Source organism: Bombus flavifrons, chromosome 5 (assembly GCF_040668555.2).
Source record: "Bombus flavifrons isolate JBK064 chromosome 5, iyBomFlav1_principal, whole genome shotgun sequence".
Taxonomy (NCBI): domain Eukaryota; kingdom Metazoa; phylum Arthropoda; class Insecta; order Hymenoptera; family Apidae; genus Bombus; species Bombus flavifrons.
The window spans coordinates 5,403,816-5,431,174 of NC_138446.1; the positions used below are offsets into that span (position 1 = coordinate 5,403,816).

Below are 27,359 nucleotides of genomic sequence, written 5' to 3' on the forward strand. Positions count from 1 at the left end.
AAAAGGCTTTTGAGGTACAAAAGAACGATTTATATTAAAAAATGTATGTAATCAAACAGCCGAAAAAAATAAAATTCTTAAATATTGAAGCTAACAATTTTCTTAAGATCAGAAATATGCTTGTTCCATTATTCGAAAAGTTTCATTATCCGGACATTTTTGTCCAACTATCAAATCAAATATGAGATGCTTTACTGCATTTATAATAGAAATATAAATTACAATGCAACAGGTTAATATTGGCAGAGCAAGCATAAGTGTTTACGCTTGTTGAATTACATATATATAAAACTATAATTCTTAAATACATGTATACATCGAAATTTGCAATCTCGTTTTAAATTATTACCATGTAACTTGCAAAATACATTTCTCTAAAATTGTTATTTTGTATAATAATATATAGTTTAAGGAAAAACTAAATGACACAGTTTCGATAAAAATTAGAAATTGTGATTTTAAATATTGTTGTTTCAAACGAATTAATATAGATATTTAAACATTTCTGTACGAGCATTTGCTTGAAATAAGAAATTGGAGGAAAAACATAACGAGTGATTTCTTTTGTAGAGAAAGAACTTTTTTTCAGTTAGAGAATAAGATTAATGGGATTTTTACTTTCCAATTTTATCCTGTTTTTCTTCCTGCAGCTTTTCTTTCTAAAATTGTGGGCAATTGTGCCTGCATGATGGATTATATCGATTCGAATGCAGCAAGCGATAAACCAGGTTCTTTCCTTAGATTCTATATTACGAAATCAATCATAGATGAAGGGTTACGCGTATCATCGAAAGTAAATAACATTGCCTTACGTCAAATGTCCCCATCGTTTAATTAAATCGTCATATATTCTCGACATTCTAATAACAGCCAATAAATTTCTGAGATATTGAAGGATATTGAAAGATGAATGGCTGATTCTACGTATAAGAAATCGTAAATGAAATTTCTGACATTCTACCTCACAGATTCCACTACAAACAACCTCGAGCTTGTTGAGTCATATATAGAACTCGTTATGTCATAAAATCTACATACTACGTAATTTTTTTTTTTTCAAGAATTAATCTATTATAACCATGATCTGTAGGAAGATCTCCTTATATGAAAAATCAACTTCCTAAGATTATAGAATAACATTTGAATATATAGGTATACTAACACGATAGATCTCATCATGTATGAATTCTGCTTCGCTTCCCTCGCATATTCGATAACATTCCGCGCAAAATTTTTGACCTTGGTCTCGTTCTAAAATCAAAAAGGATTATTTTCATCGTACATTTGTCGCTGACCTATTTCAACTCGAATTATTTACCGTTTTCGTTCATGGTACGAGTGCAAACTAGCAACAAACTTCTACGACTTTGCCTGTAGTCGTAGAGACTAGCCGAACCGGAGACACGTTATTTTCCTCAAATAATTCCAATCGTTATTGTGACAACTTGACGACGCAATAAACATTTCCACGAGACGTTCGTTCTGTCGACAAATGGTACCAACTCGAGCACCCCGCGTCATTTAGAAAATGCACCTTCCTCGGATATGACCCAAGAGGATTTGGGTCACGAAATATAGAACGCAGCCTTAATTCATGCATAAAAATATGTGCCCAAGAAAATATTCAGCTTTTTTATATTTACATTTTCGCCTCGATATGGCTCGAGATGCCACTCGTTCCCTAGGGTAATTTAATTCGTACTTGAGCACCAGATGAATTTGTGAAAAAGAAATCTAATTACATGGACTTTATACACGCTATCTAAGACATTTTATTACATTACATAAATATTAGACACAATAATATGCGTTTCTTACTATTAGTATTAGGAAACATTACATAACTGAGCAATACAACAGAATTGCAACGAACTATCTGTAAGGTGTGATTTGAAGAAATTTCTACAGATTTAACTCAGAAATTGTTTCGTAATAGTTTTCTTTCCTAAAACTCGTGTAAGTTCGTGGCCAAAGCCAAAGTATTTAAATAAAATGGAAAAGTATAAAATATTAATATTATTGTTTATCAATTCCGTTTATATTTTATCGTATATTTTTTGTTCGTAAACAAATACTCATGACATGACACAATGCTATTTCGAGTAATTTGATAAATTTGCTATACTTATCTATAAAAACATAGTTTTGCGCCTATTCAAAATTAATTGAAGAAACAGTTATATAAAATATATAGCTTATTATCTTGACTAAAATAAATATTACTATGAAAATTGTACCTAAATTTAAATTATCTAATGAATTTTATAAATGTAAGAGTGATACAAGAAATAAGTCCAAGGCCCTCTTTCACAACTGGATTAACATTAGCGAAATATCCCAAGTTATAAGTTACAATTCATCAGTATTAATAAATACACTTACGTAAAATAATAAATTTTGTAATAGAACAAATGAAATTTTACAAGTAAATTTTACAAATTATAGGTAAATTATCCGATTATCCTATTTGATGAAAAATTATAAAATCACAAAAACAGTCTGTAATCTATAATTTGAAACCTGTTAATTCAAGAGAACCCAAGAATATATATACCTCGTACGTGTCGTGAATAACGTAATTCTCCTAAATATGAAATTATTCCTGTGACAGAAGAGTGTACTAATATGTTGTTTAGTAAAGAGTGTTGAAATGGGCTAAAGTTGAAATTTATAGAGCCAGTTTTAAACTCGACGTTTGTTTCCATACATTTGATTCGTCTTTATTTGTAGACTGTAGGGCACGTTTATTTGTTTGTACGTGTATGTTTAGATGTACAGTCGGTCACAAAAAGATTCGGACGCCGTGCAATCTTAATCTCTAAGTTCTATATTTTCAGTAAATGTGCAAGGATAACAAAAATGTATTACATTGTATTATTTACTCTATATAAATAACAGTAAAAAAGGAATTTTTGAGTTAATATTTATAGTTGTTTAAATATTAAACGAAACACTGAAAAGGTATGACTTTTTATGTCACAAAAAATTTCGGACACTAATACTAATTATACACATAAAACTAAATAATTAAATTATAGCACGCTAACAACTAAAACTGATAATGGTTAGTCACAAATGTTTAATATCTAGTCGGTTATCCCATATGTTCGATCGCATGATATACCTAAACATAGGTTTTGGTACAGTGAAAATAAATTCTTTTAAATAATCAACGCTGATTTATTTCCATTCTACTTCCTAATGTTTTCTTAATTGTTTCTTAACATACACTAGGTATCATGAATTGACTTTTCCTTTTCCTAGTGAAATACATATTATACAATTTGTTCGGGACATACGGGATATGCAATGTGAAAACCCATATTATACAATACAAATATATATATATATACAAGGTGGTTGGTAACTAGTGATACAAGCGGAAAGGGGGTGATTCTACGCGAAAAAAGAAGTCGAAAATATAGAATAAAAATTTTTTTTTTATTTTTTTTTTAATTTTTCCATCGAGACAACGATCTACAGTGAGATCCGTTATAACGAGACGTGATAAAGTGCACGCATACCGAGCGAAAATTCAAAGTCGATTTTCTCGAAAACAAAGTCTCAAACGAAAAATTGTTATTCCATATTTCCGACTTCTTTTTTCGCATAGAATCACCCCCTTTCCGCTTGTACCACCAGTTACCAACCACTCTGTATATATGTATATATATATATATATATATGTATTCAAAACTCGTATCTCGACTTTTGCAACTTTTGGTTCATTGTGAAGCATTCTTTACAAACATTGTATACAAACACTGGCACTACTTAATGGCGAATTAAACTAAGAAATTTCTGAATGTTTTTTGTAAAAAATAATTTTTTGTAAAAAAATAAATAATAAATAGTCGCTCTTTATCAGTATTTCGATTAATGTTTAGATTAATGCAATACAATTTTGTTGATCCTCGTACATTTACTGAAAATATGGAGCTTAGAAATTAAAATTGTGCAGTGTCCGCATTTTTTTGTGTCCGACTGTATGTATGTAGTATACAATCTGTGGAAATGTTCAAGGTATTTGAAAGGTCGGTTTGCCTACAGGATTAGAAGATATGCAGAAATATGTGAACAATCGATATGGGACACTGATTTGGAAAAACTAAATCGTTCTAATATTTGTAGGTTGCTGTTATATATAGATTATATTCAGGTAGAAAATCAGTGAAGATAACTACATTGACAATTCAATAATTTATGAGAGAATTAAATTCAAAATAATGTAACCCTCATTTCTGTCTTTCCCTTATTCATTGCACCGATTTTCCGTTTTTAGATGAAAAATTGAGATTATCACATGTATTTTAGGATATAAATTCATCCGGCTCTATCTGCTAATCCTTAAATAAATTAAGAAAAAATTATCGGGTTTGTGAAATTTTTGTCAAAATATTTTAACAATATCATGAAATACAAGGAATGTAAAATGCCAAATGTTTGAAAGTAATTCTTGAAAAGAAGAACAAACTCATCAATTGTTCCATACAGAATTATATACATTTTTAAGAATAGCAGCTTTGCAGTAAATTCAGATATAATATACAATTACTTCATTATGAATGATTCAATTTTTACAAACATTCATTTTGTAACAAATCTTGCAACGAATATGGAAAGAAGCAGATATTTTACAATATATTAATAATTACTGTAATCTGACAAATAAATATAATTTTTGCCAGTTCTGCAACATATATATGCATACATTTAAAAAAAAAATCATCACTTATTAAGTATCCTATTGTATAAATTATAATGTTTATTACATTCATTAAAGATAAAGAACATTGTTATGAATTAGAATCCAATCATATTATGAATTAAGATCTAAAATTACTCTGAAATTATACTTTGAAACAGAAACTCAAACAAAACAGAAGCATCTAAAAGCGATATGTTTTATTACCCATTATGTATAAACCTAATCTATAATAAATATTTCTTAGTATTTTTTGCTCAAATAAATAAAACAAAACAAATAAGTAAATAAAACCCTAATACAAAGTCAAATATTTAAGTATCAAAATTTCAAAATTAATATATATCATAACTAAAGTTAATACATATTGCGTACGTCATAATACCAATTATACAAGGCGATGACTACCATAAAATTTCAACATTTAGCTCATTTAAAAACAGCCCAATATATAAGACCTATGAATTTCACTCTTATCATTTTAACAAATCACATATCATAATTTTTTCCAAAATTAACCTTTTTTTTAAACTTTGAAGAAACAAAAGGTTCCCTGAACGATTCTTTTCTTAACCACAGCTAAGTCAGTGCGCGAGCGCGGTTACCCAGAATGAGCCCCCGAAGGATGCACTGACCCGGACAATTCCGGAGCTAACCTCCCCTACCAACATAAAACGCGACTACTGCTGATCGAAATCGGCCTACCTGTGGATCGCCATTCGTGGTTCCGGTGACGTGGTATGCCCACGACATCCGAGGGCTGTCGGAACCTTGAGAAGGTCGCAGGAAGACAGATGATGCCCATATTCACGACAATTCCAGGTGTAACTGCCACGATCGTCTTCCTTTACGGATTGCTGCCTCCTGGGACCGGCATTGTCACCTGTACCGCCACCACCCTCTGAGAGATAGCGAATTAGGGGACGACGCATCGCATGAGGATTCTATTTCACCGGCACATTCGAAATACTGCCGCGCGAAATAACAAATGCCTCGATCTCTTCGTATTCGAACGAATCGACAGATATCACGTGACTATGACAATAACCTGAAGTAGTTTGTCCAACAGATCGTTCAACAGGAAAAATCCGTAGCAATTTCTGTCAAGTGTTTCTGATTTACACGGCCGTTTCGCTTGAACACTACACGTCGATCACGTTCATATTCCGGAACGACGTAATCGCGGCACGAGTCCTCGCGAGACTATGTACGTACTTCTTGCGCGAGTGTTTACGACCATACACCCCCCACCCTCCTGCCCTACCACTATTTGTCTTACCTGCCACCCACAGTCCTGAACCGTACCGAGCATCAAACGTTAGCCGGTAAGGTGGATAGCTTTAGGGGGTTGATAGTCGTATTCTGTATTATCGACTGCTTTTGTAGATGTCATTACTAGTCTTTGTTTTAATGTTTCTAATAGTATAGATAAGTGCAATATACCTATTGCGTTACTATTAAATTAATTGTGTAATAGGCGTAGAAAAGATGTTGTATAATAATATAATAATAAGTATCCATTATCTTGTAATTATTTAATGAACTATATACATAAATGCAACTTCTATATTTTGGAGTAATTTTGATTAATTTATGAAGTTAGAAAAGAAAATATGGTATTTTATATTTCAATCGTGTACTTCTTTATTTTATATTATACGTTATATATTATAGGTTACGTGAACCATGCAGTATTGATTAAGGTTTTCAAATACAGTACCTTAAATGCAAAGACTATGTTTATCACAATTGAAGCAATAGGAAATTGAAAGCAGACGCTCAGCCATTAACCTAAAAAAATTTTCATAAATAACTATTGAAAAATATACATATTAGATGAAAATTACTCTATCTTTATTTCCTTGATATTTATTTAACATTTAACATTTTCATATAAAATATTTAGCCATAAAAGTAACAATTTATATATCTATTTAGTACTTGTATATTTACCAAATTCTCCTTGTTCAGCAAATGTTTCTAATGAAAGTATATGCATACAAAATAACCAACTCTGATAAGAAAACCCACATCCGGTATACTAGAATTCACAAACTGCTTTACAAGCAGTAGATAACGAGATAAGATTTGCATTATGCTAACAAAGTATCCATATAAATAATTTTACATCGAAACAAAAGATATATTACTAACGTTATTAGAAGTATCAACATTCCATTGTTCTAAATACACTTTGATAATGGTTATGCACCTATGACATTTACGTCATAGGTTTAAAATAAGTATGTACTGCAGATGATATTACACAATGACTTGTGACATTACTTGGTAGGTAGAATGCAATAGAAGAAACATCTTATGATTTTGTTTGATACCACATTCACTTTTACGAGTATACATTTATTGCTACGCTGGTCAATAATTTAAATAACAGGAAAACTTTTAACATTATCAAAGCTGCGTTGAAAGTTAAAGGTTTTTAAACCGAATTAAAAATTCGATAGCGGAATAAATAGACTAAATCAAAGAATCACTGTCTGGTGTGTTCCAACAATAATTAGCATAATCAGTCATATATTCTTAGCGATGAAAAACAAAAATATTTATTATTTTATTTTAATTTTAATTATTTAAATTTAAGAATAAATTTCAAACCCACTACTGTAAGGAAATTACAAACAAGTTCTTCCTTTCAAACGTATCTATCTGCGAACGCGATTTAAAGATTTCAAGGACAACTAAGGCATAGATCATTACAAAGTCAATTGCAAAAATATCTTCAACGAACACATGTATTATGAAATATGTATATACATATGTATATTACCCACGTAATCGATTTTTAATTACAATGCATATAAGTGCAATAAAAAGATCAATTGCGTAGTCTATAATTAAAGCTTCATTATCATTAGATGATAACATTCTTAAAAATTAGAGCAATTATATATGGCAAAATTGTAAAATACAAAAAATATATTATTGCCATCATAATTTTTTTATTGAGAGGAAGAAGCAAGAAACATATTTCAAAAGCGAAAGGAATTAATTTTAAAATAAAGAATAAAATGTCAAAAATAATAGTATTGATCCACATTAAGCTGGTAATTTGAAATACTTTCCCCTTCTTGTTGTAAAAATTATTTTAAGATGAGATACTAAAAAATATTTATACTAATTACTTTTATTTCCACAAAGTTCCAATATTTCAAGGTTTTTATACAAAATATATAATTTAAAAAATATATATGACCATTACGAAAATGTTATGACACTCTTACCTTGGTCTATATTAAATAATTAATGTTTATAGTAGGCGTAAATTTAATTTTAGTATTCACTTTTGAGTTCAATTAAGTACTCACTAGTATATTTCTTTTTTTTTCAAACGTATACTTTTCATTATCATTCGTAAAAATATACCACGATACATCAATCATGATGGATTTTACTTGAGTTTAATTTAAAAAATAACTCATTATTTTGTGTTAGTTATCTTTGAAAATAAAAATAAAATCAATATCTGTGTTATATGTTACATCTATATAAACTGATCAAGAGAAGTGTGTTATTTTTCTCAACCCGCTTCAAGTTGAAACTTGAAACCTTCCAAACTTTCGTAATCAATGTTATTTTTAAGGTAAATATTCATAAACTTAAATGTCATTCATAGTATAACATGTTTTTTTTTTTGTAATAGAATTAAACTATTTTAATTATCAAATTAATTACGTATAAGAAGTTTAGGATAAACTATATTTAATAATCACTGGTTGTGTAATAACTTATATATTAGGAAGAAAGAAGAGACCTTCATTTAAAATGTGTTACATAAAGAAAATGGTCCTTGAGAACAGAGAGCTAACAATATGAGATCATTGACGTACGTATACATATAGACTTACAAACTTCAATCATTGTCATGCACGAATTGATGACCTCAGTGGCTCATAATCGCGTGGAAGTTATATATATATGTACATATGTTAAATTATAATTTTTAATCGAGGTCCTTAATAGCTCTCTAATGGACTTCATTAAAAATTAATAAATACTTAGCAGTCTATTGTTTTGTACTCGATATATCACACACCTTGTAAAGAATCATATCTATTCTTAACCCACAAGTGTGACTCACTTTCGTTTATTATTTCTCTGCCTCCGTATGCTCCACAAATGGTTCGTGGTTGTTAATCAATTACACTTCTTTCAGTGACTTAACTTGAACTACGCATAGTATTGCGTAGGTGGTTAAAGAAAAAAGATTCCATTTCGTCAAACTTGAAAATCAATTACAGAGTTTTCCAAGGATAGAAACGAAAGTTCGCTATAAAAACTAGTATTCTATACTAGTTGTATAGTGCAAACGAGTTCTGTGCTTTATTGGCTGGATATAAATCAATAAACACTATCTTTTGACAGAACAACGTTTTATTATTCAAAGATAAACGTACTTCTAAAAGTTCTGGTCGCAGTTCCACCACAGTTTCGCAGTAACGGAGATCTTTTCCTGGGATGTCTGTAGGATTGGCGCATAAAATAGTGAATCGCGCGTTAAAGCAAATATTGAATTTATTTGTCGATTTGCGTAGTCATAAAATATATCGATCGATATTAACAACATTGACAGATTTTCTTAACAATTGCATAAGAATAAATCGAGGAGGGGATGAAATCGGATGTAAATTAGTGATCGTAGATACCTGAAGCGCGCGCGATATTATATGCTTCAATAGGAGTAATTTTTAAGAAATAAATGTAAAATGTAAAGTTATACCAATTTCAATACGCTTTTCAGTTCTTCAGATAGAATGAAATTTAATAAATTTCAGATCGAACTAATCCATAACGAAAACATAGGAGGTAGTACGATTATTTATGTTCGTACAAAAATAGTTAATATTCACCGGTGTTAGATTGTCCTTATCCGCAAAAAAATCGATACTGTAAGAATAGAGATATAGACAGAGAAATGGAGAGAGAAAGGGGTAAAAACAGAGGAAGAAACAGACAAGTTAAAATAAAGCAACGAAAGACAGTTTGACAATGAAGGAATGTTTTGAACATAGCACCACGTTATATCCTTATCACTATTCACGTACAAGCTAAAAAACCGTATTTACTATGGCAGGTATTCGTACACGCGTGCACATGTAACCCGTAACTCCAAAGGTAAGTGAACTGAAGAAGGGGGAGAAGAGAACGTTGAGAGGATATATCTGGAATGGATCACCAGCGACGTGTTGCGACAAATTACCTCCGATTTCGAAGCTTACGCGCTAATTGATGGTTCGCAAATGACCAATTGATTAACTGGAACCCGGGACTGCGCTCTATGTGCAACGATGCACACGCGTGTATACGCACTTACAAAAACGTTTACCGCTATGCGCGTATACGTGAGAACGCGCGTATATGTAATTTCGTCTCTACATAAGTAGGCGTAACGTAACCAGTACGACGCCCGTGGCTGTTAACGTGGCTGTTATTGCGTAACGCACTATAGTTGAGCTAACGTCGGCCGTCCCTACGTTACGAACCGATCACCCTATGGATAGGTAATTCACGACCAAGAGGAAAGGGTCGTCGAATGCACCTGTACACGTGTGACCATGCGTGCAGATACGCAAACGAGCCGGGTTGCATAAGTGTAGGCGCAGGCTATGCGCTCTTATGGACACTTGACACGCAAGCGCTCACACACATACATACACACGTGTACACGATCTTTTAAAATTTTTAATTCGTTAAATACATCTATGAGTTGCGGCAAGAGGTGCTCGCTTTCCATATACTCGGCTCTAGCAGCCGATCTGGTGAAGCATCGAGGCGAGGCGGAATACACGCATCCAGGCGAACATCCCCGTCGACGGCGAACGACAGATCGCGCTCCTCGTCGACGAGCTTGACAAATTTTTGCACTCCGTCGATGTCGAGTGACACCGCGCTCCTCGATTCGGTGTCGCCGCGTCGATCGAGCAAATGTCGCTCTCCGACTTCCTTTCCTTTTGCTGCTGCTGTTGCGGCGAGTACTTCATCACTGTATCATCATTGGAACAATTAATCAGCATTGTATTTTCTCATGGTTTCCCACCTAATTCGATCATAATGATGTAACTATGGGAATCACGCGCGCGTTTCATGCAAAAATTCTATATACGCGGAAGCATTGAAGGAAGGAAGCGTTTCACCCGTCACAGTCACAGTTTCAAAGAGCTACGCTACGTGTGCTAATTATTGTAATTTATCTGCGACTTGCTTTCATTGCGTGTTTATTATCTTTGAGAGTTAATTGATCAGACCTCGCGTGCGTCTATGATGTTCGCAGTTTGTTTGATAATATAACATTCAGTTATATTTTATAAGATTTGTTACATTGTTTAAAAACAATCCAAGCATGTACCACCTCCAATTTTGACATAATTTGATAAAATAAATTTAAATAAATAGTTATTTATTAAAAGTATATGCCATTATTTCTTAATGATGCTATAAAAAAGAAAAATTTGGTATGTCAAATGAAAAAAATGTCTATAAATTAGTTTATTTGTGAAGCTGATTCGTATACAGTATAATAAAATAGAAGACACGGAGCTTGAAAATAGACTAACGATTTTATGGCCGCAGAATATAAGTTAACTATAGTATATGGTTAAGTAATGAGATTTTCCTGTATGTCACTGCACTACTTTTTTTCTCACGACTAATAATGAAATTCCTTTCACTAGCAAATCTTCTTTTGTTTAAGAAAGCCGTTTTATGCAACAGAGAGAGCGTGGCGGTGATACGAATGAGCTGCATATATGAAAACGAAACCATTCTTCTTATTATTAGATGTATTTATTTTACATCATAAAGTGGATGCGGGATGGATGAAATACAGTTTCAAAATTTCACGGCTTTTTACGCAAATGTCAGCCTTGACTATGTTTATTTGCGCTAAACTCTCACTCGGCCATGGCCAAAGATCCGTTACGTGTCATTGCAATGTGCGCTGATATGACAGCTAAATACGTGGATTACGTTGAAATTAAAAATCTCTTTTCTATAAATGAAGAAACAGAAAATAGAATTAGAGAACAAAGTATGAAGATACAATTGTTTTGAGTATAATAAAATTCTATTTTTGAACTCAAACTTTTATCTATTATATGATAAATTATTCTGTTTTATTACACCTTTTTATGTTGAGAGAGGAAGTACATATAATACTTTTATACTTTTATACTTTTTATACTTTGATTCGTGTTACTAGTGTGATATACATATATATGAACTACTATGTGAATCAAATATGCATGGCCTATATTTCTAAATATAAAATATCACTTATGTCTTATGTGGACGCACATGTACATGTAGTCAGAGATTGATTAAACGAAAGTTTTTGTAGGTTTATCAGTATCCGCGTTTCGAGAACTCTTTTTTTCTAGGATTCCAAGAGTAGGTGTATAGTGGGCGTTTCAAATGTGTTCTGCTTTTAGTGAAGCGCACGCGCCTCTTTCGGTCAGCTGATTCCCTAGACCTACTTTTTGTCCGATGATGCAGGCTACAAATAGATATAGTTACGAACACTCGTGTGTGTAAATGAACGTGTATGTACTTCTTGTTCTACTGTGTACGTATGTGTACCTACATACTTTAGGAAACACTATGTCCTAAATCATACTCTTTGCTCGAGGCCATTCTCAGACTCTCGAAAGACTGAAAGTATAAAATGCGTTTTGCTCTGTGATCACAAAGTTTTCCGAACATCACATAGAGTTCTCGCAAACGTTATATTAAAATTTATTTCAAATCAAAATTGCTTGCAAAGTGATTGAAAATAATTTCTTAGATAAACAAACAAATGATAATGATATATGAAAAAATAAAATATGTTTAGCTTCAAATAATAAAACAATTTTGAATCAGGATACATGTAATATATAGCATTATTCTGAATAATAATATTCGTGCACGTACGTACACTGGAATTTCTGTTAACAATAGTATGTGGAAAATATAGCTTTGACCATAAATAGATGGTTTGTATTTATGAAACGGATAAATTACAAATTACAATAGGTTTTCATCGCGGCACTTGAAAGAAACCGTTACATGGATGAATAAATCGTTAATGAATAAATCGTTCATGAATAACTCTAAGAATAACTCACACAATAGTTACGGCACTAGTGTTTTGATAATGCATGAATAAATAGGTAAAACCTGAAAACGAAACTACGGATTTTTAAAGCCATGAAAAAATACGTTTCGCGATTTTTCTACAGTGCTTGCATATTTGGAAGAGTCCAAGCAAGGTTTTCAATGATCCATGTTTGTATGTGCTTTGCGATACGCGCGCGCGATCACTTTGCACGATAATTTTTAGGAAATGACTTTGTATATTCTATGCTATGCAAAAGCGCGGCAATTTAATTGTCACTATTATCATTATATATTTTAACATTATAAAATACAACATATACAAAGAATTGCAATTGTGAAGTATCATATTCGAAAAAAATAATCGACTGCATAAACAGGCTACGATTGAAGGCGCAATCAGTATGAGTTTAATACATACCTGTATTTTATTCAATTCCTAATTCCCCGCGAGGAGGTAAACGCGACAACGGCCCTACTTTACTGCAAACCGTTCTACACTGGTTCGAGGCGCTTCGTGTAGTGTTCTGCGGAGCACAACGAGGTGCATTCGTGCGACAAGAAACAGAGACGAGGAGCGAGGAGGAAAGAGAACAAGAGATAGAGAAGTAGAGAGACTCTTTTCCTCTCACTCTGTCTTGCACACTGGATGGAGAAGAGGGTACACGTCGACGCGATCGTTTTTACGATGAAGAGGATTGGTGGGGATATTCGTCTTCTTGGTTATCTTCTGCAGCGCCGGCGCTGCATCGACCCATTCGCATTTTGCTACCGATGTCTGTTCGTTTCAACTTTCAACGTACCTTCAAAGTACCTATTTACTTTTTCCCATTTTTACGCTTCATGTTCACATAGATTTCTTTGTCTAATAATTCATCGAAAGCTATTTAATTTTCATTCACTTATCTGATACAAAAATTAAGATTATGTAAACGTTTGCATTTACGTACGTTAGTTTCTTGATTTGATAAGACATTGTTGACACACGACTCTTCTCTAAATAATATTTGAAAACACTATTGCGATCATAGCAATGTGTTCTTTTATTGAGATAAAAAAACTAACATTGAATGTTACTAAAACATCATCTATATCATGATATATAAAATATATATATCTGTCAAAACTATATACATGTGTCCTTACTTATAAATATTCATGCTGAGAATAGAAAGCTTTTAATAAAAGTAATCTTTAAATAAATAATATTTTTGCTTATTTGTATTTGAATTAACGTTTAAATCAGTTCGATTGTGTTTAACATTATTTATACTCATCAATTTATAAGGAACTTACCTTTCGTTGATATACCACGTTGAATAAGGAGAATGCGGCGAGGATGAACTAGTTGGCGAATTTGTAGGACTAGTATTTATAGCTGATTTTGAAGATGTATCATTTTCGAATGCACGTAACGTAGAATACTCCTTACTAAGTGAGGATAAATTCCACGAATATCTCGCTTTCATACACGGACTATCGTAACTAGGACTCGAACATTGAGAGCTCGAAATACTTAATGGACTTTTTGGACTCTTTAAAGTTCCAGAACTAAATACACGAACTAATTTAAGCCTTAATGAATTTTCTTTGTTTTTCACTATACGATGATTAGTATCACTCAATACCTTTTGCTCTTTGCAACAATCGGAATTATTTTCCATTATAACTTCAAAATTAGTGGAAGGAACGTAATTTCACGACTTGTCGAACTGAAATGCAGTAGTTCTTACTGGAAGACTGCACAAAGTCTCGAATAAGGCATTTCCTGGCGTTTTTAACCGCATCCTTCCTGGTTCTTATCAAATACAAAGACTAATCTAGATTAATACTTTTAGAGTGGATTTTAGTGTTTAAAATATTACAATTAAATGTTTGTAATTATTTAATTTATTTTACTTCCATTCATTTGTTTTGAATAGGGTTCTCAATATTTTACTATAGATACTATTTGCTCCTCCTTTGTATAATTAATACAATTCTTTTAATATCAAATAAATTTAGATTCAAATTATTGACAGGGCGTATCACTTTAGTGCTATTTTGTACTTTACCATATTTTTGACATTGATATACTTATTGTTTGTTAATATAGCAAAAATGAACATTACAAATTCATTGTTGAATCTGTATTTTCAGACTCTTGCATTACAGTTTAATAGTTCATAGAACAATTTCAACAATGTACAATCACAAATAAATAATAGTGCACAATCTACGGATGGCTCAACCACCGTGAGAGAGCACCAAAATATCTTTAGCGATGAAGCAGAGTCAGATCTAGTCCAACTCCTGTCAATGTACATAAGTTACATGCATGACACACCTACTTATAATTAACAACAATAGTTTGTCACTATTCAGACTTTGTAAACGTTCGAGTACCATACGGAGAAAAATCAATGAATGAGTTGAGTGAAATGTAGCGGGATGTTCATGAGGTTTGAGATGATATTAGTACTAAATTCCTCTATACCCGCCAAACACGTCTAGCGTGCTTTATAAGTTTTCCTAGGTATCAAGCTTACTTAGATGCTTGTTCAATATATGCAATTAGATCAGCACGTTCTTGTGGCTTTTTCAAACCAGCGAACACCATTTTTGTACCAGGAATGTACTTCTTTGGATTCTCAAGATATTCGAATAAAGTGTCCTTATTCCAAGTGATACCTACAATAGTATGTATACAATGTGAGCTTTTTTCAAACATTTAGTATTGTATTAAAAACATTTTAATAAAAGGTATACCTTTAGATTTGTTTGCATCCGTGTAACTGTAACCAGGAGCTTGGCCAGTTTTCCTACCCATTACTCCATGAAGATTAGGTCCTACTTTGTGTTTACCACCAGCTTCAATTGTATGGCATTGTGCACATTTTTGTACAAAAAGCTAACAAAAAAGATTACTTTTACAGATATATATATATATATATATATATATATATATATATATATATTCAATAACTATTAATAATTTGATAAAAATTTTATTTGAGATGTGAACAAAAATTGCATAATTATTTAATGTAATAAAACGATAAATCCATATTACCGATGAAGTCAAAATTATCGTGACGTGTAGTCACGTGTATACGTATCAACGTTTCCATACGTCATGAGAGATTAAATTATGTGTGCATTTTTCGACATAAATTTCAACTAACGAAAATTTTTAATATGTTTTAAATTGAATAACAAATCAAACAATCATTAAAATTTTATATTTTTAATTTTTACCTTTTTGCCTTTCTCTGGATCACCAGCAGGAACACCCATAGCTTTATAATCTGGGCAAAATTGTTAAAATATAATTTTTTAAGCTATCGATGACATACACATATCAACATTTTTTTGTCAATCTACTGTGCATAGAAGGTAAATTTTTAATAACTTTGACTTTCGATTCGTTTCTTGTTCGTTACGTAAGTACGAAGCATGTGAACAAGTCTTAGATTTCATAATATTCTTACATGAGAAATTTGTATATAATTTACATATTACAAATTTAATCATCGAATAGAAAGACGTAACATTTTTCTGCTGCATTGAAAAAAGACATTAAAAGACATTTCTGTCAAGAGTCAAAACGTTACGTTACATTTTCTGTTCAGCACGTGTCATTCCCAAGATGATAAGAAAGAACGTGATAATTGAATATTGTTACATAGATAATAAAATTCACTTTAAAATCCATAAGATAACAATAAAATATAATATCTTATATAGATTATAAGAACATTCGATTTAAAAAAAAATGACATTGTGACATTGACGTAAGTAGTTTGTCTAAAGGTCAAATAAGTTACATTTATATATGGGTATATGCCTAGGTGCAGCATCGCCCAGAATTCAATCTAATCTAATCGGAGTAAGAATTTTATAAATTAATACTCTAACGATTAATGAAATTCTTCATGAAATTGCACTTCGCGTTTTAGTTTTGCGATACTGAATGCCTAAGCACATTTTTATACTGACGAAATGAACACTAATGTTAAATCTCACGGAAATTTATAAAACGAAGTTTTATAAGAGAATGATATAAGTACACATTTACTTCCCAATAGCTTATAATATAATTTATAAACCCTAATTCTTTTATATTCTTGCGAATATTAGTTATTTGTGATAAGAAGACTAAATTATATTACAAGATTTAGAATTTTTTATTAATGGAAATGCAATAATAGAGTAGCAGCTCGGTAATAACCACGTTACGTAACATTAATTTTATACTTGATTAAAACAACCGAAAATTATTGCTACAGTAGAACAAAAATTTCACGATTTCGATAGCTATGGGATTTCAAGGATTCAATTACACGTGTTGTAAACGCCATGCATATAAAATTGTTGTTTAAGTTATTTAGCAACTTATACAATTTCTTAATAATTTCAATGAAAAATATTAATAAAAATAATAATTATATTCGATAATACTTTTGAACACTTAAAAAAAAAATGAGAATCGAACTTACTTTAAGTGACTAACACTCACGCGAACAAAATTTCACAAGCGTCTGAGGTCTGACCGTGAATAGAAGCTTTGATCAATGTATGTATAACTACTGATTTCCTCTGGGCTTCAATTCGGGGTATTTTAATGGCTGATGCAATAGTTCATGGACATTCGAAATGTTCTACCAGAGGGCGCTCAGGTAAAATATTATTAAAATTCTTGCTATGATTGGTAAAACATTTTGTGCAAAATTTAAACTTGCTGCATAAATTCTTTTTCTTATTGGAATGAACATAAATAAATACTGAATTTTAAATACTTATAAATAATATATTACTGCATTTGGTAATGAATATAAATAAAATATATTGCTTTATATGATATTATAATTTTACTGAATAATATAGAAGAAGTACTATTATGAATTTATTATAATCCTGTTTTCTTCATTTACGTATATGTAATATGATCTGTGAAAATATTGTTAATTTATAAATAAAATATATTTATATCAGGTTATATAAAATGTCGTTATCAACGCCTCTGTTGACGCTTGTTATGTACTAAACGAAATAATTTGAATCATACTGATTTTCTCATCTAATACTTGGAGACGAATATACTCAATGACTTGTAGTTATACCTATAAGTTCATATCTATGCTTATAATTTATAATAGTACTTTGTACTACACATGCGTGCAGACGTAAGGCAATTATGAAAAATCTAGATATCTGATCATTTTTGTGGAAGATAAAAAAGAAAAAGTCATGGTAAATGTTACGAAAGGGATTTTAGTTGAATGGTATGTATAAAAAATAAAAATTGGTTTAAATTTCAAATGTCTTTATTCTTTGTAATCTAAGTCATCAGGAATATTGAATTGTTTATTGAGACATTCTACAGATATGTCAAATTTGTTTTTACACCAACTTTGAATAGCAAAAATGTTATCTGTCCATGTATTTGTAACTTCTTTATATTTCTAAAAGATAAGAAAATTTGTATTAATTTAATGTAAATTTAAACCTTTTAATACTCTTATACCTGTACTTTTTCTCCAAGTTTAGCTATAACTTCTGGATCAGCATCACTGAATTTAGCAATTTGTTTATTTAATTGATTCTCTTTGGCTTTTAATTCTTCTAGTTCACGTAATAAAATTTGTCTTTCCTCTGTATCTTCTTTTCCTATCTATATATTTTATACCAATAAATATATAGAAAAAAACATAACCTAAGTTTTGTAATTATATATCAACTAATTTCCTGTAACAATATTACCTTTTCTTTTTCGCAAGTATCTTTCAGTTTTTGAAGTTTAAATTCTGCTTCTACTATGTTTTTTGATGCTTCGGAGATCCTTTGTTCTATCCTAGCAATATTTTCTCTGCACAACATATTTATTTATTATTACTTTTAATGTAATATTATTTTTATATAAAACAGAATTATATACTTTGTTCCTACCCTGGAAAAATCCAAAAATATACAGAAGTACCAATCTTTTCTGATCTTACTAATCCATCATCTACTAGTGTTTGAAGTACATCTTTTACTGCCTGTGCAACAATCCCTTTTTCTTTAGCTGCGATTTTTTCTAATTCTTTTAAAGTAAAAAATTCTTTTCTTTCATAAAACAGTTGAAGCAGTCTTATACGTTTTTCTTCGAAAGAAACTCCTTTACGTTTAGACATTTTAGTTAAGTGACTGTAATGAAGTAATAAATTTTAATGGAAATTATTTATTATGTTTATAGCGATGCAGCTATGAAGCAATTTCTTTTGCATTTAGACGAGACATTTGCTTTAGGACGAAAATTTATTATTCAAGATCTAGATGAGAGGCATTTATTTATCTCTGCCGATATTTTAGACACCTTACAAACAAAAGTGGATGACCTTATGGATCAAATATCATTTCCTCTAGCTGAGAAAGGAATATAAAAACTATCAAAGAATGTCTTATTTATAACCTATTATAAAATAGATTAAAAGATTGTGAATTACTATAAATTAATCAAATATGGCTGCTCGAGAATCTGGTAGAATAAAAGATGCATATCAAAAGAGAGTGCTTGATGAAGCTGCTCGTAAACGTAGACAAAAGAAAGCATTGGAGGCTTTGGAGCAAGATAATTTTCATGATGATCCGCATGCAGATTTGGGTATGTAAATACATTGCACAATTCTATTTGTTTAACAATTCAAATATAATTTTTTTATAGCATTGTGGGCGTAACAATTTATAACATTTTACAAATACTATAATTGTTTCAGTAATGAGCAAGAAAGTTCCAAAGTTTCAAGAGACTCTAGATAATAGAGGTGGTAGAAGAAAAAAGACCAGATCAGCAGAGTATTATAAACAACGATTTCGTAAAACTTTTGCTCAGTTAGTGGAAGAAGATCTAAATATTAATCCAAATCCACCTAATTATGCATCTGCTCAAGCACAACCATCCCGATTTCCAGAACGACAATTTTGTGCAGTTTGTGGTTTCCCTAGTAATTATACTTGTATTCCTTGTGGAGCTAGATATTGCAGTATGAAGTGTCTAGGTACTCATCTTGACACAAGATGTTTAAAATGGACAGCTTAATAAGTATGTGGTTATCATAAAGCTTATAGTTCAATATTATAAATAAAACATATTTTTCTTATTGTAAACATAATAAGACTAATATATGTAAGAAGAAAGTATTCAATAAAATTGTGTATTTTTATATTAATATTTGGTACTCTTTTCTCCTTTTATGATGCAATAAACTAATATAATAAATTAAAAATTTTTAATAAGTTTTAAATATATAGTAATTTTATATAATAATGGTAATTTTAAATATATTTATTGATATATAATTATGAAGAATTTGTATTTTTTCATGTACTAAAATTGTATTACATATACAACATTATGTAAAACATTATTTATTATTTCAAGAAACTACTGTTATCGATTGTTTTAAAACTTATCTCAATAGTATGTATTGTCAGATAGAAAAAATGTTTATACTTTTTCATGCATTATTAAAAAACACAGTATACATACTTATTGCTTTGTACTTTGTTTATTGTTTACAATATTACTTACGTTTTAAAGGATTATAAACAGTAATATTGCACGTCTGTACTATAATATTACGTAAATATTAACTTCTACACAAATTATTTGGATTATAATATAGCCAAAGGAAAGAGCGAAATAAAAAACACGTGTAAAATGAGCTGTTGAAACGTAGTTTCAGCTAACGTATTAACTGACTAATATAAATCTCTGAGAACAAGGCGGGAACGATTTTCATTTTATAAAAACAATGGCCCTCTGGTGGAATCTAGAAGAATCTTTGTACTGTGACGAAAGAGGCAGCAATAGAAAAGTAGAAAAACGTCTAGTGGTAGGACATATAATCGTTTATAATTATGTGAAGTTTAAATTCGTGAATGTAATCTTTGTTCCGCCTAATATACGGACGGATTCGAACGAAATTGTCTATGTGAAAGTGTTACGTATTCGAGCATACTATAGTGTTGTGGACTGGTTATTGTATAGGTTATAATAATACATAGGCATGTAAAATGTCATAGATATAACAATTGTAAAAGAAGAGTGGCTAATAAATTATTCTCCTGTTATTTCCAATAAATGTACGTATGCTTTATATGAGTTGTATTTTATGATTCTTTCGAATGCTCAAAATGTCGATTCCTAAAATGTTACAAGTTTCCTCGTATTAATTAATGAATGTACGTGTTCATACCTTGTAGAAGTAGTTAATCAGATAGAAAATTGTTCGAATTTAATTTAATTTTATAAATACTGTTTTTGCTAATATTGCAGTTTCAAAAGACGAACGAATATCACGATTTGTTGGTAAAAGCGCGAATTTAAAACATTCAGTTTTCGCAAACACATTCTGCCCTCTACCGATCTAGATGAGTACCTTAATACGATGTTTTAAGCGTCGCGCGAAATGTTTGTTCTAACTTATTTTGGTTTTCGATCATTTGAAAGAGCATCGAGAGACTGCACCTTATATATTATTCAGTGTGATGTGAATTTACCTGTGATACGCTTAATCAAAAATTTTAAATTGTGGATTTTCGAGTGAGAAAGAATAATCGAAGGTAACATCTATTTTAAGAATGAAATTATCGATATTGTAGCACGATAGAATTTTCGTTTTGTCAAACGAAAAATACGAGACATGGAAATTCTTTTAAACAATGTATGTACATGCGTAATTTTTATGTAATAATTTATTTTTATTCTTTAGGAACTTTGATATTAATTATGTTAGATCATGAATGCTAATATTAAAATTTGATATCAAAAATGTAAATGAAAATAATATATTATTTTGATATCATTTTTTAAGAGTTATTTTTGCAGGCTTGTATGCTTAATTTATAACTGTAAATCATATAGAAAAGTTCCAAATTTTTATGAGGAAAATACGAATTTTATTCGCGTTTTCTTTTATTTGAACAACGAATAATATAACGTATTGCAAAATATTATGTTGAAGCGTAAAAACGTTTGACTTTTAAAAATCATTCAGTCAGTTTAATAGTATTGCAATCTATAAGTACATATAATTATACCTAAGTAACTGGTCTGTTGAACTTCCTCATCAACTGAAATTTGTATTTATAGACGGAAGTAAGACAGCTGAAGATAATTAGAATAAGCTTCGATGACTAACGGCTGGTGGCTAAGGTGGATTTTGCAGCGAAGATAAGACCTTTGCAAATCGTGCAACCCTTTAATTGCAGAAGTAATTACTGTGTACCACTCATTGCAATAACACGATGACGACATTAGACTCTCAGACCGATAAAAGTTTATGCCATCTTGATAAGCTTTCGAACACGGACTTAGCTGAAATTCCATCCAACTATGGACTTCCTGTTGGAATAAGCCCGTTGGAATCTCGGGTAGCCGGACATCCGTCGTTAGATATCGAACGACAGACTATTGGTAAGCATCTGATCGAATTAAATGCCGCGGAAGATGAAATGCGAAGAAAACAGATTTATTGAATCGTCTCGATACTTAGTTATTTGATAAAGGAAAGTAGCAACTTCAAATGCGTCTTGGTTCTTACCTTCTCAAAGAAATAATGTTTTTCTTTATAAATCTCCCTTATTCATGCATCAATTTTACTATTTGTAGACTTTTTACACGATTTATACTTATCTTACTAACATTCAGTCGATCCATTCATTCGTTCCACTTATTCTTTCTACATTCGTTCGTATTTGTACCTCTCACTTTCACTAGTGTTCCAGCAGAGGTATTGGGCATTTGTCCAACAGATGCGATCTGCGTAGTCTCCTTAGTAGGGATTACGTTTAAGTCTAAGAAACTGACACCGATACCGAGTTCACCGATAATGTTTATTTGTTGACACGCTGAAGTCATCGACAATCACCTCATCGACATTCACTCTTGCTGGCAGTTCATTGTTATCAAATATTACATTTTCCGTATATATATGTTATCACTAATTATGTATTTATATCTAAATATTCATTTTTGCGCATAAAAAAGATGAAGGGAAAAGGAAAATGATACAAGTTATATAGATAAATATTTATAAAAACTTGGTAACCTTCGATTTCTGTAATTTTTAATACGCTGTCAAGATCATTACCCCGAATCGTGTTGGGAAGGTTTTAATGGAGGATATATGTAGTAAATCAAATGCATGGGCGGAGAAGGAAATATCTACCTTCACTTACATTCATTTCTATTTAAAATAAAATTAGATTTGGATTAGCTTAAATCCTTTCAGAATGTTGATCCAGGGGGAGGGATTCCATCCTCCGTCCACTTTTTTAATTCACTACTATTTGTGAATCATCTCTTCTACGGAAAGTCATAAGAACTCAGTTCTGCCAATCATAAGAAGTATCATTAACATAGATTTCAGTAAGAAACAGGAGCGAATGTAGATAAAGGTGCATAATCAACGATAACATATGATGGTACGTATAATAATTACCGGTAAAAAACAATGTCAGTGAAGTGATAGTTGGTGATTTCAACATATCGGCAAATAGATATTGTGGGCGAACTCGGTGTCAGTGAAATTGTGTCGATGATTTAGAGATAACCCCCTTGGTGGTGGTATCACGCAGTCTTTTACTGTCGGATTTTGAAAAGAATGATTCGCATGTCTTGTATGAGAATTATGCGTTTCTCATTCGTTTTATTTTAATAAACATCTTCTTCATACTAGAAATATGATTTAATGCGACTTTGAGTTAGTTTGAACTGTTTAATCTGGTAATAAAGATATTTTTTCCATAAATTGTATTACTTCTCCTTTATTTTGAGAATTCAACCATAAAATTGCACTGTATACCTATATAATGTCTCTTACATGTAAAAATATAGGAAAATATTATATAGATGTACATATAGGTTCAAGGGAGCTTAATCGTGATTTTAACAAAATGAGACAAATAATAATTTGTTGTTATAACTTAGGTTTGATGAAAATAATTTTTATTATTTTGTTGTGAATTTCATATTTATTTGATATAAACTCTATATAAGTGAAAGTTAAATCGTGAGAATTCTTCACGATAACATATACAGTTGTGCTACCCAAAAAAGTAAATATTGAATAATCATTTTTCCTAGTATATGTAATCTAGCGGAATATTGTGTTACGAGTTTCGTTGATAACGGTTGTGAAAAGAGTTCCAACGAGCGAGTTGCATAAATACTTTCAACTGCAATTCATGAACGACAAGTTCATACGTGATATTTATTTCATACTTATTGCTATTTATTTAATACATTATTGTAAATTTCTCGTTAAGTATTTGTGAATCTATATTTACATGGTACTTTGTTATTTTTGTTTATGAAATAGGAAACAAAAATTATTTAATTTTTATTATGTAATCAATGATGTTATAAAAGGTTAATAAATGTTGTAGGCATGTTACGTAGGTCGGACGGCCGTGTGTTTAAACCTGTTGTTAAACCGTTACTTGGGAAAAGAGAAATTTCCTTCTATGAAAACTTACAAACATCTCAAGACCCTATTATGTTACAATTGAAGAATTATGTTCCACGATATTACGGCACAACAGAGTTACAAATTTTTGGCAGACGTAAGATATCAAAAGTATCGAATTTTTAATTTGTTTCTTACATTTCTTCTTATTCCCTTAATTTCGTTCTCCATATGTTTTTCATTGTCACAATTGTATTTAAAAGTCATTTTAAGTAAATTAATATAAAATAGGCGATATTATACAACACTATTTTTTAAAACAAAATATGTAATTATTTTTTTCGCAGTTAAATTCGATAAAATATTCGAGAGAAAAGAATGTTCTTCTTTTTTATTACAGTCACTGTCACTGCTATTTTATGAGAATACATGAATATTTTACTACATTCGGTGTTGTCATATCTTTTATTTGAAAAAGATAAATGTTATTATCTATGGTTGTTATAAAATACTGTAGAATTAGAAAAATACATATCTATTGTTTCTTTGTAAAGCTGTTAGTGGTTCTAATTAATTTTAAAAGAGAATTTTACTTAATTTACGATAACAAGTCATTGGATGTTTTTTAAAATAATTTCTTTTTTATCTTTAACAATAAAGAAAATAAATAGATCTTTTGCTTCTTATGGACAATTTTGCGTAAAATAGAAGATGAGTTGTGGTTACATTGATATATATTCGATGCTTAGTATGTTATTTATTTACCATGCATGTATTAGTAATTATTAAAGAATTTACCCCAAGATTCTGTACCTACACTTAATTGCTGAAAAATCTTGGTACAGTTTAACACAATATGATTAATCGTTTTCGTAAAATATTAGGAGTAACATTCCTTACGCTGAAAGATATTACTGATGGTATGGCGGAACCGTGCGTGATGGATATAAAAATAGGTAGACGAACGTGGGATCCTTTAGCTACGCCAGAGAAAAAAGCAACGGAAGAGTTAAAGTACGCCGAATCTAAACGCACTTATGGATTCTGTATAACCGGCTTTCAAGTATATTGCGTTTCTTCCGGGAAATTAAGACAGTTTGGCAAACATTATGGCAAGACTCTTGATGCTAATGGTGTCGTGGAAGGTATATCATTAACTTCAATTATTTTATAGGGAATTATACACAGCATTATGAATTTACGAGCTATCGCTAGCTGTTATAATTCAAATGTCTTTTAATGTTTCATTAGTCACGTACGTATAGTTGTATAAGTGGTATACATATCACTATTGGATCATATGAGGAACGATTGTAACGAAACGCTGGAAGCCGTTTCCAGAACACTTTAAACAATTTACTTTTTTTATTCAAACTATTCCAAATGGTGCCTTTTCTTTCCTGCGCAGCGCTGAAAATCTTCCTGAATATAAGTCCAGAAAGACCGCCCTGTCGTCAATTGATTGTGATGCTGCTCTCTTTCTTGTGGAAGATCTTACTATTCTTTCGTATGCAGCGGTTGTTCCGCTTTTATTCTAGTTCCTTATTGGTGGCATATGATGCAAAAAGGTTGCGGCATTATCTTCGCCTAAATAACACGAACGTCAATAAATTACCTAGCCACGTATCCACGTCATTTTCCTCCACAAGTAATTATGCAACCACATCGAATGTGTTCAAACACACGAATGACGCGACGAGTAATTCAGTTTCAAGTATCGAAAGCAACAGGAATCGGACGATGGAGAAGGCACATTTTATTAAGAGGAGCATCAGCTTGAGTGGCGAGAATGATTCTTCGAGCAAAGAAAAGACTTTGAATAGAAGTGGATCGTGTAGCCCGGACTTTAAAGTGGATCGACTCTGCCGTACACATTCGTACGTCAACAACTTCGACGACGACATTAGAAGAATGAAAGAAGATTACGATGATTTGCTGAACGAACTTACCAGTTCGATGAAAGAGAAACAGAACTGGGTTAGAATTAACATGATCGATTTCACGCACGTCTTCCCAGCAGAGGATCAAAATGCTCTTGATCTAAATTATCTAGAAGGAATCGAAAATCTGATTAAACTCGTGGAGATGTTCCTAGTCTCCAAGGATACCACTGCATGAACCATATTTATTACAATATAAGAAGTTGTTACATTTTTTCTTTCAAATTGCAATACGAGATGTTACATAACTGTATTTTATATTGTTTAATAAAATTAGATTAATTTTTGACGGTAGGTTAGAGAAATCGTAAACCGGAAGTTGTAAATCGTGACAATGTATGCACATTACCGCATAAATAAAATACGAGGTCAAGAATGTTCCGTGAAAGCTTATTGGGTATGTAACACGATCGAACAGTAAAATATTTATTGTTTTAGAGCTTTCATGGAACGCTTTTTTGTACCTATAGTTGGTCATAATGAAAGCACTGAATACTGAATCTTAATTGTTTCGCACCGGATGTAACAACATTTCTAACATTCACATTCTTCGATGCACCCTCACTTGTCGATATTCCATGTTACTAAAGACCATATTTGTTGGTTTTATATACCTGGTCATACATATGTATTCGTCATTCTTACAACAATTGTTGTAATCATTGATTCCTCATACTATTTCTTTACTTATATTTTTATCGTACAAATAAGATTGTGTAATCATACCTATTAAATACGAAAATTGTTATGTTAATATAAATACAAAACATCCAAGTGTTAATGTAAAGTTCTAATATCTTTATTCCTACCCTTTTGAATAAATTTAGGATTCTGATAAAAAAAAGATATTGTGTCTTATAATCCTTTCAAATAGAAACAACGTATTGTATTTCAATGTATGGAAATACATATGTATATGCGTATGGAGAGGAACCGATCTCTTCTTCAAGAGATCAATTTTACTACCATGCTATTTACTTTTGTATTTATTTTTAATTCTAGTGTATTAAGTTAATTCGTATGTTTGTAAATATTTTATTAACGAGAATACAAAAATAAAGATAAGAATAAGAAAGCAGTTATGTGTATCTGATTAATTAATTTTTCTGTAACAATCAGATGTAATGTACGCAGTTTTTAATTTTTTGCGTTTTCTATTTTTGAAATTCAATA

At 31.0% G+C, this 27,359-nt stretch overlaps 6 protein-coding genes across 9 annotated transcripts in view; 3 read left to right on the forward strand and 3 right to left on the reverse strand.

Moving 5' to 3' along the window:
* Positions 1 to 5,901, reverse strand: part of LOC138179966 (rap1 GTPase-activating protein 1) — a 250,070-nt gene extending 244,169 nt beyond the window's left edge. The window contains exon 1 of the mRNA XM_069113264.1: positions 5,411 to 5,901. Within this exon, the coding sequence (XP_068969365.1) occupies positions 5,411 to 5,637 (227 nt within the window). The 5' untranslated portion in view covers positions 5,638 to 5,901. The remainder of the gene's footprint in view (positions 1 to 5,410) is intronic.
* An 8,785-nt stretch (positions 5,902 to 14,686) lies between these two features.
* Positions 14,687 to 17,447, reverse strand: CytC (mitochondrial cytochrome C). Its single transcript, XM_069113344.1, has 4 exons — positions 17,293 to 17,447; positions 16,052 to 16,101; positions 15,563 to 15,704; positions 14,687 to 15,484 (listed from the first exon to the last, which is right to left on the reverse strand). The coding sequence occupies exons 2-4, from the start codon at positions 16,088 to 16,090 to the stop codon at positions 15,339 to 15,341; spliced, it is 327 nt and encodes a 108-aa protein (XP_068969445.1). The 5' UTR covers positions 16,091 to 16,101; positions 17,293 to 17,447; the 3' UTR covers positions 14,687 to 15,338.
* A 475-nt stretch (positions 17,448 to 17,922) lies between these two features.
* On the forward strand, positions 17,923 to 19,218 carry Tfb5 (transcription factor B5). Its single transcript, XM_069113345.1, has 2 exons — positions 17,923 to 18,078; positions 19,032 to 19,218. Exons 1-2 carry the CDS (start codon positions 18,044 to 18,046, stop codon positions 19,216 to 19,218), a joined length of 222 nt encoding a protein of 73 aa, XP_068969446.1. The 5' UTR covers positions 17,923 to 18,043.
* Positions 18,103 to 22,639, reverse strand: LOC138179993 (meiotic nuclear division protein 1 homolog). Of its 3 annotated transcripts, none has more exons than XM_069113339.1 (5): positions 22,381 to 22,639; positions 18,743 to 18,982; positions 18,557 to 18,662; positions 18,321 to 18,467; positions 18,103 to 18,258 (listed from the first exon to the last, which is right to left on the reverse strand). In XM_069113339.1, exons 2-5 carry the CDS (start codon positions 18,967 to 18,969, stop codon positions 18,121 to 18,123), a joined length of 618 nt encoding a protein of 205 aa, XP_068969440.1. In that variant the 5' UTR covers positions 18,970 to 18,982; positions 22,381 to 22,639; the 3' UTR covers positions 18,103 to 18,120. The 3 variants fall into 3 exon arrangements, with proteins under 3 accessions (XP_068969440.1, XP_068969439.1, XP_068969438.1); XM_069113338.1 differs by lacking the exon at positions 22,381 to 22,639 and adding an exon at positions 21,034 to 21,154; XM_069113337.1 differs by lacking the exon at positions 22,381 to 22,639 and adding an exon at positions 20,367 to 20,581.
* Positions 19,298 to 20,004, forward strand: LOC138179995 (zinc finger HIT domain-containing protein 1). The gene is made up of 2 exons (XM_069113342.1): positions 19,298 to 19,439; positions 19,552 to 20,004. The coding sequence occupies exons 1-2, from the start codon at positions 19,298 to 19,300 to the stop codon at positions 19,872 to 19,874; spliced, it is 465 nt and encodes a 154-aa protein (XP_068969443.1). The 3' UTR covers positions 19,875 to 20,004.
* Positions 20,625 to 27,067, forward strand: Ipk2 (Inositol phosphate kinase 2). 2 transcript variants are annotated; one of them, XM_069113300.1, is made up of 5 exons: positions 20,625 to 20,920; positions 21,930 to 22,253; positions 24,227 to 24,403; positions 25,131 to 25,391; positions 25,655 to 27,067. In XM_069113300.1, exons 2-5 carry the CDS (start codon positions 22,085 to 22,087, stop codon positions 26,362 to 26,364), a joined length of 1,317 nt encoding a protein of 438 aa, XP_068969401.1. In that variant the 5' UTR covers positions 20,625 to 20,920; positions 21,930 to 22,084; the 3' UTR covers positions 26,365 to 27,067. The 2 variants fall into 2 exon arrangements, with proteins under 2 accessions (XP_068969401.1, XP_068969402.1); XM_069113301.1 differs by lacking the exon at positions 20,625 to 20,920 and adding an exon at positions 21,260 to 21,400.
* The last annotated feature ends 292 nt before the right edge of the window (positions 27,068 to 27,359 follow it).